Source organism: Triplophysa dalaica, chromosome 12 (genome assembly GCF_015846415.1).
Source record: "Triplophysa dalaica isolate WHDGS20190420 chromosome 12, ASM1584641v1, whole genome shotgun sequence".
Lineage (NCBI taxonomy): Eukaryota > Metazoa > Chordata > Actinopteri > Cypriniformes > Nemacheilidae > Triplophysa > Triplophysa dalaica.
Window position 1 is genome coordinate 6815451 of NC_079553.1, and position 11173 is coordinate 6826623.

Consider the following 11173-nt stretch of genomic DNA (forward strand, 5'->3'; position numbering starts at 1 on the left):
TAGCCTTATGTTTTGTCGTGTTTACTTTGATAATTCCTTTTACTGCATCTCCTGCATCTCCTGTCTGGTTTCCCATTACACATTACAATTAGATTTAGATAAGATGTGATTTTTTATTTATTTTATTTTTATATTTCCAACAACAACAACTGATGTACTTCTTGCATCAAAGAGTGCAGAACAGTACTTTACTCTCAGACTGTTAAATACAATTTCAAAAATTTCAATCAACTTACTTTTTTTAGCTCTTTGACTCAGTTAAGTTTTATTTACTCTGTCTTCTAAATAATCTAAACTTAAAAGTTTAGCTGACAAGAATTTTTGGATTATTTTTTCAAGTAGCCTGGACTTGTTGATTGTACTAAAAATTAAGTTAATTCATCTTAAAGTAGGGTGTTTTACTAACTAGAAAATTAAAAATACACTTTTTCAATCAAATTACTTTTGTAAATTGTTGCCCTTAAAATAAAAAATGTAAAGGACAGAAACATCATACGTTTTGTTATACAACAGAACAAACAAGTCGATTTGTTTTTGGGCACAATAAAATGACATTGATGCATGGAAAATGTAACTGTTAATACACATAACAATAAAGCTGCAAGCAGAGATACGGGGAAAAGACCCTGAAGGTGCTGCAAGCGCAGTGCGGAGCCACGCAGGTGCAGAACCATGTCAGCGAAAATGGCAGAAACCGCACGTACATGGAAAATAAGGAAAGGTTGAAAACGAAACAGACTTTACATATAAATGATTACACGGTTCTCAGGGGACTCAAACCCAAAACCTCAATATTTCAGAGTATGGAGTTTAACAAGCTGTGCCACCCAGCTGCACACATAAACACTATCTAGAGCGATAGTAGAATATAACCAGAGCAGCACAGAGCAACAAGAGCAAAAACCATCAGATATAGAACCTACGTGTGAAGCAAATCGGTTATGAAGAATAGGCGAGAATGGAATAAGAGTATAGACAAATCATAGAGAATGAAATGCAGTTTTAGCGTTTGAGCAAAAGTAACAGGAATACAATGAACTAGAGAATTAGATATCAGAAGTGACAATGAACACAGGAATATAATTATTTTACAGTAATGCATAACACATTATAAACAGTCAGAATAGTTCAATACGAGAAAAGAGACAATGTCACAGGCATAGTCAACTTTGCAGAGGTATTTCTCAAAAAAATCCCAGAAATCGCCATTTATCAAATGTGCAAAAACATTAAATGTTAACAAAAACGTTTTTTCATGTGCTTTATAATAAGTTATGAACCGAATGTTAGAAAATGAAAAACTAGGCATCACTGAAATCCGCAGGGACCAGGAGAAATAATGACCTAGTCAGAAAAAAAATTCAGACAAAGTGTTCAAGAGTTACAAGCAATTATATAAAAAGCGTTATTCTTGTGAATTAGGTCATTATTTCTCCTGGTCCTTGCCGATTCCATTGATCCCTCGTTTGTCTCTGTCTTGAAACATCAAGTGTGCTTCCCGGACTGTAATTCAATGGCGCGTACCAAACACGGTTCAAAAGATATAACGATTTATGAGAAATCTAATCGTGATAGAATCCAAATCATCCAATCCGGCATAACCCGAGGAATCCGTCCACACAAAGATCGGAACCCATAGGTGGTGCTGTTCCCAGTCCGAGGTGACAGTGAAGCATACAAAGTTTTGTACTGATATATTGAAGAATGACCGAGATACAGCATCAGCATCAGACGTCTGTGATAGTCATGAAAATCGGCCCAGAGTACAGTATTGTGTTTTTTCGTTACTAGTCCTAAAAATTGTAACTGATTGTCAAAAAAATTGGTTCAGTCCAAAGATCGTCTGAGCCGATTTTCATAACAATCTGTAACAATTTCTAGGACTACCAAAGAAAAAACGCAAAACTGTGCTTTTCAAGATAGCCGCCACAGTAAGAGTAGAATTTCTAGATTTCAAGAAATTTCTAAAATTTCAGAGAGCCCATGACTGCTGAAGAACACATCTATGAGTGTGCCAAGTTTAATAATTTTCCCACGCACTGTTCATAGGGCTGCCATAGACTCCCATTGGTTAAGAAGAAGAATCCCAACAGAAGCAGTAAAGGCCTTAACAAGTCACACACTTACACTCACGCATTTGCCAGATGCTTTTATCCAAAATAACTAACAGTGCATTTAGCATCAGTATCTGTGTTCCGGTTGAAACCCACATCCTCTACCAATTGAGCTACAGCCACACATTTGACCTTTCTTAGAAGACAAGCACAGCACTAACCTTAAAGGTACTTAAGCAACTAATTTGTTGGTGTACTTTGGGACTGCAGTTATCAGATTCAGCTCCAATGTTCATGAACAGCCTCTGGGTGACATTTTAAGAGTTTTTCAACATAGTGTGATGCCCAGTTGTTTGTTTCTATGGAATTGATGCAACTACTATTGTTTTTGCATGTGCAAATTTATTAAGGGAATGGTGGTTCCGCCAGACCAACAGAGGGTCGTTGTGAGGGTGCATTGCATCTGCTGGGCTGCAGGACTATGGAAACAAGGCACAAACGGTACAATCCAACATGACAAGGTCATCCACTAGGCAAGGTTATCAGGAACACAATTTGAAAGACACGACTTGCAAGACTCGACTGGCAAGACACGAAAAAAGTTAAGACACAAGGTAAAACGAAACCGTACAGGACTGAAAGGGAGGCTAAAAAGGATAATAACAAAGGGACAGGTGTGGGGAATGAAACACTAAATGTGAGGGCAGGGCCAAAGACGAGACCAGAGAGAGCACATGTTATGTCAAAACAAACAATAATATGTCTCTCTTCACACGCAACATGAGGCTTCTGCCATGATTCTACCACAAGACCAAGAAAGACATGACATGATGAGGCAGAATCATCACATAAGTGGTCCTTTCAGCAGTTATGTGTGAATATCCGCGAACATTCAAATATAACATAAATTATGACCTTTTCACACGGTGAATACACATGTCTACCCATCCCTTACCTCATGATATAAAAATGATAAAAATAAACTTGTATAGCAACATTCATCATATGAAGAATTATAAAACAATAAAATTTAACCAAATCAAAGACTTAAGAGTTAATCACACAAGCCTTTGTGCTTGATTTAAGATAACAAACATTGTGAGAAAAGATAACAGGGCCTTTTAACTATACTGCAGACTGAGTCAATAGAAACCTGTTTCATACTTAAGAATTCTAATGACTCATTTGAGCTTTTTCATGGGAGTGAAATGATAGCTGTGTTTCGTTTCGAAGGCTGCTTCCTTTGTTTAAAGCTAAAGGAGAGACAACAAGACAGAAAATACAGTGACGAATAGCAAGCAGAGAATGAACTAATGAAAATCCAAAAGGAAACAACTGTAGATAAATCAGGAGACGTGGATACATCGAATGCCCTGAAACAAAAATGCCTTGAAAAGGAACAAACCAAAGCTGAAGATCTGTGTTCAGGGACCACGCCGATTTTTATACAAAAGAAAATCGAGAATCAATCCCAAATTTGCACTTCAGCTGACAAATGAAGAGCCAACAGGTGTGTTTAAACCAGAGAGTGCCATGGTTGAAGATCTTGACAAGAAACAGAAGGCCCTGAATGTCTCAAAATGGACAATGTAGAAGATTTGCATGATGCTATATAAAAAAACTTAAACTGACAAAAAAAGCTGGTGAGACAAACCCCACTGATGTCAGTCAAGCAAAGGATGGACCGAAGGCTACGGAGGGCTACGAAAATATGATAAAAACAGACAAGCCAGAACTGTTCGTTGCAAGATTGTTTCAGGATGCTGCCAGTGATGTCGGTAAATGCGGAGCAAATTAAATTACTGAAGAGAAAAATATTAACACAACACCTGGGACACAAGAATGTGAGCATTTGTATGAAGTGCCTGATGTTGTCCCACATTTAGAGCCAAGAAATATCTGAAAGAGGTGAGACTAGAAACCTATGACTTTTTTATCATCATCTCGTCCGAGAGATTCAAAGAAAATGACGTCATGCTGGCGAAAGCAATTAGAGAGAGAAAAAATATGTTTTATTTCCAGACGTGCATGTACAGTATATTTAAGTCCTAATATTGTTTGTACATTCTTTAATATTTACAAAATGGATATAGCCTACATAACAGTATTACTGCTGTTATAAATTCTGTTGTAATGTAATTATATTTCTTAGAGTGACCACTAGATGTCACTATGAAATGAATTACTGTCTTTGCCAGTGTTTAACAGTTATCTTTTCAAGGCACTTTAAGTAAGAAAGATTCAGTTCTTAAATAACGTTATGTGTAAAAATATTTGTATGTAAATCAAGGTTTCGAAGTTGATTTCTACGAATCATGAATACGGTCCCAGAAACATCCATCCATCCATTTTCTACCGCTTATCCAAACTACCTCGGGTCACGGGGAGCCTGCGCCTATCTCAGGAGTCGTCCCAGAAACATAGTAAGAAAATATTTTCAAGAGTCTGTTGTTGAACATTAGAACTGAGGTCGCCTTGTTCTACCTCCTTGATGCTTGATAATTGATAACTAAAACTGTTTTTAGTCATGCAGCATTGTATACAGCACAGAGTTTGGCAATAAAAATAATAATCATACATAAGAAACATTTTTGCCATTATTGATCATTTCGATTGACTTAGTTTGCCATATTACTAATTGTCACAGTATAGATTTAATTCACAACTGGTAACTAACTTGGACTATGAAGTATTTTTTTGCTGTACAAGGGCCATTGGTGATACTATGGGTGTATCATTTCCCAATTCTAATTCTCTTATTTAGGAAAAAACTTATCACTGACACTATGATAACTTACTCACATAAGCCTTATGCAAAATTTGCATAAACGTTAATATATATATATTCAGCTAAATTTTATTGTGCGGTGTTTTGTTAATGTTGTCTGCCTTTGGAGCATGTCCAATTTCATTGTGTGTCATCAAATGTGTACTGCTGTGTTTTTCTCATTCCCCTTAAATATTTATACATTTTCCATTTGATTAAGAGTGCTTAGAGGAATTGTACAAGTGTTGATATGATTGCTTTTAAGACAGAGGTTCTATTCATGTTTAATATAAAAATATAATTTTCATTTGTACTAGGAGTGCAATTTATCTACATGTTGAGAGAATCATCAACAATGACTTTTAATCTTTAATGTTGTTGTTGTTTTAATATTTAATGTTGTTGTACATTATAACATGTAGCCTACGTTGTGATTCTAATACAACACAGATATAAATTTATCTAGGTCCTATAACTTGGTAGCTGACGGTTGTGGTTCGATCCCAGGGAACATACATAAAAGATATGCAGTGTTAGTCGCTTTGGATAAAAGTGTCTGTCAAGTATATAACTGTAATGTAAATTAAGTTCAATGGTACATTAACTCTTTTGCTTCATCTTCTTTAAAGAAAACACTGCATGACATATAGCCTACATTTGAAAGAACCTTTTTTAAAGTGCACGGTGAATATTGCATATGTGTGTTCTCTGGGTATCAAACCCATGACCTACCAACGCAATCCTCTAACTGAAGCACATAAATGTTATTGATGATAAAAAAAATCCGAAAACAGACCACGTACTGTATGTATTTGTGTATTTGTTGCTTTTCACCGCTAAGGGGCGTCTTAACCACACAATTTAGCAATACGTGTGAAACTCATGCGTTTGTTTCGTTTTCGATTCGGGATAAAGGTGGTGGTGTTTGTAATGGAATCAAGGGTAGGACTGGTGACGTGACTTACCTGCTTTGTTGTATGCTATCGGCCAGTGAAACCGTAAACACCTTATTAAATCCGGGAAGCAATTTAACACTGGTGTTGCGGTCAGCGAGTAGGCCTAGTCACAAGGGCTTTGCGTCTGAATGCTCTGCAAGTGCATCTGTATGAAATATTAAGCTCGAGGTAAGTTCAAAACTCTACAACTAACTAGATAGTATCACAATAGCATGTATTGTCAAAGCAGTTTTACAAGTTAAGCTAACCTGATGGCATTTTCGAAAATTAATTTTTAAATATGTAGATTTATTTTAATAGAGATTGGTTGAACAGTTGTCTATGTTATCTGTTTTATAAATGGTGGTTTTATTTGATCCTGACAGGGCAGAAGAGCACAGAGGAAAATAAAAAATTCCACAGAGAAGGTCAGCAGAAAGATTCCAGCAATACTTTTCAAATATATCAACTGTTAAATGTCTGTTTTATCTTTTTTTTACTCAATTTTATTGTTGTCTTTTCATTGTTATACAGAAGTTTGCATTGCTTTGTACGATGAAAATGTTATAATCTTTTATTAATATATAAAACTCCTGGATTGGAAAAGCTTTCAGTTGAGTGATAAGTTCTAAGGTTGGGTCAGTTGTCAGAACTATAAATACATCCTTGATAGTGTTTGCACAACACAAGGTATACATTGTTTATTATATCATCAATTATTCATTTTGATGATTAGAACTTCAGTACTTCTGTGTGGGGCACTTGATTAACACAATTTTTTTATATTTTTTCGACTTTGACCATTGCTCAGCTACCGTGGCATCATGGGATAGAATAGTGTCCATCCGTGTATTTTTTTGCCTAGTAATTTTGGCTTTATGAGGTTTCTGACATATTACTCATGAGTTTCACATACTTTATAGTGCTAGGCGGTTTCAGACAGAGCTGGTTTATACAGTTTAATGTGACTCATGTTTGTGGGTGAGAAAGGACGTTTTTTTAATGTTATGTCTCTAACACCCAGAAGAAATGTAAATGAGCATGTTTGAATAGACTGAAAGAAGTTTTGTGCTGTCGTATTACACAGTAAAATGCTTTCATAAGCCTGCCAACAGTTATGATTAAAGCAGCAAAATCATGACAGCTGTATTTCCAAAAGCAGAAAAGCAATACCTGGACACACAGTAGAAATGTTAAAGTACTTTTGTAACTTTTGCAGCTTAAACCATGGAAACTCAAAACTCTGATGTTATGGAGGCAGTAAACGCATCAGGGGAGTCCACACTGGAGAAGGCAAAAGCAAGAGCTTTAGCTGAATTTGACCAGTTGATGAATGTTTCGCTTAACATTGCTGTGACAGGAAATACAGGATCTGGGAAATCTTCATTTATAAATGCACTTCGAGGTCTGAGTGATGATGATGAAGCTGCGGCTCCCACTGGAGTTACAGAAACTACAGTGGAGGTCACCAAGTATGAGCATCCTGGAATGCAAAATGTGAAAATCTGGGACCTGCCAGGAATAGGAACCCCAAACTTTAAAGCAAATAAATATCTTAAAGAGGTCAAATTCGATACCTATGATTTCTTCATTATCCTTAGCTCAGAGAGGTTCCGTGAGAACGACATCATGCTGGCTAAAGAAATAAAGAAGAAGAAGAAAAACTTTTACTTTGTTCGTTCCAAGATTGACAACGACATCTCATCAGAACAAAAGAAAAAAGGATTTGATGAGCAGAAAGTTCTCTCCAAAATAAGGGAGGACTGTAAAAACAACTTAAAGGAAATGGGAAACCCAAACATTTTCTTGATATCATCTTTCGAATTGGAGAAATATGATTTTGAAAAGCTTAGAAACACACTAGAAGCAGATCTACCCTCCCATAAGAGATCTGCTCTGCTACAAGCCTGGCCAGTGTGCTCTGCTGAATCTCTTGAACAGAAGATCAAGTTCTTTAAAGGGATAATCTGGGTTGCATCTCTTGCATCTGCTGGTATAGCAGTGATCCCTGTGCCTGGTCTATCAGTAGCATGTGATGCCGCAATTGTGTTTTCTTTCTTCATAAGGTGCTACTATGCATTCGGCTTGGATGATGGGTCACTGACCAGACTTTCTGAAAAAGTGAACATTTCGCTGACAGAATATGTGGCGAAGTCAAAAATTGCTTCTGCAATCCGGGAGAAAACAATGAGCAGGATTCAAGTCTCTTCCACATTAGCTTGGCTGGCTAGCGCTGAATATGTAATGAGTCTTGTTCCAATTGCGGGCAGTGTTGCTGCTGCAGGATTGTCCTTTAGTACCACAATGTACATTTTGAGAGAAGGTTTAAATGAATTGGCAGAGATGGCTCGAGAAATCAGAAAAGTGGCTGGGCTGGATGTAGTATGTGATAACTCTTAAGTTGGCCCAAGTGTGCATTTCTTTATTAAACTTTCATCATGTTTTATTTTTTGAATTTAAGCATACTAAAAGGGTTTTTTGTGGAGGTGGAGGTACAGTTAGGGGGTCTGCTAAAAGATCTTGAATACCACCTCTACTCCATAAGTGAATGTCTTGACTACCACCACGTCATCATAATTTCTGTTTTTGTTTTATTCATTTATAATAGTATTCATTTAACCTGCTGATATATGCAGTTTTTTCTTACATTATTTATTTCAAAATGTCCTTAAATTGCAAAGTATTTGTTGTTACATATAATTGTGTATAGTTACACACTGCTAAAAGATCTTGAATACCACCTTTACTCCATAAGTGAATGTCCTGACTACCACCACGTCATCATAATTTTGTTGGTTTTATTCATTATAGTATTCATTTAACTTCCTGAAATCTGCAGTTTTTCTTAATTACAGTGTGTCATTAAATTGAAAAGTATTTGTTGTCATATATAATCACACATTATAAAAATAAAAAAACATATTTTAATCACCTTTATTGACTTTTTTGTGATAAATGTTTGTGCACTTTAACGTTTCATTATTTAAAATAAATATATATGTATCATGACTTGCTGTTACACGTCATTTGAACCATGCGTTAATTTGACCTTATATAAGGTGTTATCTATTTCTCTTACAGTGAAGAACCAGGCATAATGGCCCATTGTTCTGCTTCCTCGGATTTCTCTGGAGCATTGCAGACACTAGGAGAACATGACCCAAGTGCAGCTGTTGCAAAAGCTAAAGAACAACTTGGTTTTCTTGACAATGTGACTCTCAACATCGCAGTCACTGGGGAAACAGGTGCAGGCAAATCTGCTTTCATTAACGCTATTCGTGGTCTGGATGATGATGAAGATATGTCTGCACCGACTGGAATAACCGAAACCACAAATGAAGTTACCATGTACACCCATCCCACAAAGCCAAATGTGAAACTCTGGGACCTGCCAGGGATTGGTATGCCAAGTCTCAAGGCAGACCAATACCTCAAAACAGTTAAATTTGAGACTTATGATTTATTTATCATCATTTCATCAACTAGGTTTAAGGAAAATGATGTCTTTTTGGCTAAGGAGATGAAAAAAAAGCACAAGCATTTTTATTTTGTCCGAAGCAAGATTGACAATGACATTAATGCAGCGACACGCAGCAAAAATTTCGATGAGCAGCAGGTGCTTTGCACAATCAGGGAAGACTGTCGTAGAAACTTGAAGGAAGTTGGAGACCCAGAGGTGTTCTTAATATCCTCTTATGACCTTGGGAAATATGATTTTCAAAACCTGATAGATACCATAGAGTCAGAGCTTTCTGAACAAAAGCAATTTGCTCTTCTTCAGTCCTTGCCAGTGTGCTCTCTGACTATGCTAAAGAAGAAGAAAATAAGCATGGAGAAGTTCATCATGCTTTCTGCAATTGTCTCAGGCATTGGTGGCTATTTCTCTATCCCTTTTGTGTCTTTGGCTTTTGAAAAGTCAGTAATTGTGGCGTTTTTCACGGGTTGCCACCAGGCGTTTGGGTTGAATGAGAAATCAATCGAGAAGCTTTCTGAGAGGGTGAACATGCCTGTCTCACATCTAAAATTACCAATAAAATCCCCTTTCACGTTAGCGCTGATGGACAAAAATAGGCTTGTGCCTCCTATCGCTCCAACATGCCCAGTTACAAGCTTGGAAAACTTGCTTGATATGAAACTTTTTGGGAAAAGGTTTCAAAATGCTACTCAGGCATTTAAACATACATATACTGTCCTGAGTCAAGGTCTAGATGAAATGGTAGAAGATATGACGGAAGTTCTCAGAGTGGCAGGTTTGGATGAATAAAAGTAAACTGGCACAACTATTGGAAAACTACAGGACCAGGCCAAAAATAAAACTGGTTGAACGGAGATCAATCGTGAAAAGATACTGAATATTGCGCAGTAGTGTGCTTCATATCTTGGGTGGTGGTTTTTGGATATACAGTATTTTCTAATAATCTAATAATGTTAACGTAGAATTTTTATTGAGCACAAATAACATTACTGTATGCTTGATTATTTTGGCTGCAATACTCTTCTCTTTACATTAACATAGGCTACTGTATTGCATTACATTTTTCATGTATTATTCTGTTGTTTGTGGTATAAACTTGTGGGCATATGTAGTTGGGTTAATGGTGTCAACAAATCTATTCTGATTGTCATTGTGATTGCTATGTTACATTAGCCATGTTTGAATGTTTACAAGCAACGTAGACTTTCAGATGATTCTTATAACTTAAATTTATATAGTATGTATATGTACATGCATATGTGAGAATATGAAGAAATATTAAGAAAGAAAATAAAGAAAAAACATTTACACCCCTTTGCTTGTAGTGATGTAGGTAAGAGCTTTTATCCTGGAAAACAACTCAACAATCATTTCAACTTTCACATAGTATGTGTGACTCAAAACATGCCCGAGCGAAGCAGTAAGAGGAATTTTACAAAGGAACAGTATGAAACAAGCCTATTCTTATCACTGACGCATGGTGTTTTGTCAGAGAATTTATTTGTATATTTTGTTGTCGATGACAACCTGACGCATGTGATAGTAAAGCTATACAAACTTGCTGGTAAACCCCAAATAATTCTTGCTGTTCTATGTACTGTAAAATAACAGTTAAGATAAATTGTGCATATATACAGTGGTATACAAAAGTTTACAAATCCCTTGCAGAATCTGGAATAAGCTGAAACTTTTGGAATAATAAAAGAGGTTTTGAAAATGAAGGTTTATTTTTTATTTAGTCCTGCCCTGAGCAAGTTATTTCTATACTTATCTTAGTATCTATAGTAATAGTTGTGTATGAGTCTCTTGATTGTCCTCAATGTAAAAAGAGGAATTGCAACATCATACAGTCACTACTGGACGTGAATCAAATATCCAGAAATGCTGAAAAAGCAAAGATTGTGGAGGACCTAGATAATTTTTATAAGATCACTGGACAGTC

General features: G+C 36.3%; 1 protein-coding gene across 2 annotated transcripts; it reads left to right on the top strand.

The window, feature by feature from the left end:
• The first annotated feature begins 5700 nt into the window (after positions 1 to 5700).
• Positions 5701 to 10786, top strand: irge4 (immunity-related GTPase family, e4). 2 transcript variants are annotated; one of them, XM_056761985.1, is made up of 3 exons: positions 5701 to 5945; positions 6143 to 6184; positions 8838 to 10786. In XM_056761985.1, exon 3 carries the CDS (start codon positions 8854 to 8856, stop codon positions 10018 to 10020), a length of 1167 nt encoding a protein of 388 aa, XP_056617963.1. In that variant the 5' UTR covers positions 5701 to 5945; positions 6143 to 6184; positions 8838 to 8853; the 3' UTR covers positions 10021 to 10786. The 2 variants fall into 2 exon arrangements, with proteins under 2 accessions (XP_056617963.1, XP_056617962.1); XM_056761984.1 differs by lacking the exon at positions 8838 to 10786 and adding an exon at positions 6976 to 8689.
• The last annotated feature ends 387 nt before the right edge of the window (positions 10787 to 11173 follow it).

What these genes read in the sequence shown, in the direction of transcription:
- irge4 (XM_056761984.1), top strand. Translation starts at nt 6,984, where the DNA reads ATGGAAACTCAAAACTCTGATGTTATGGAGGCAGTAAACGCATCAGGG.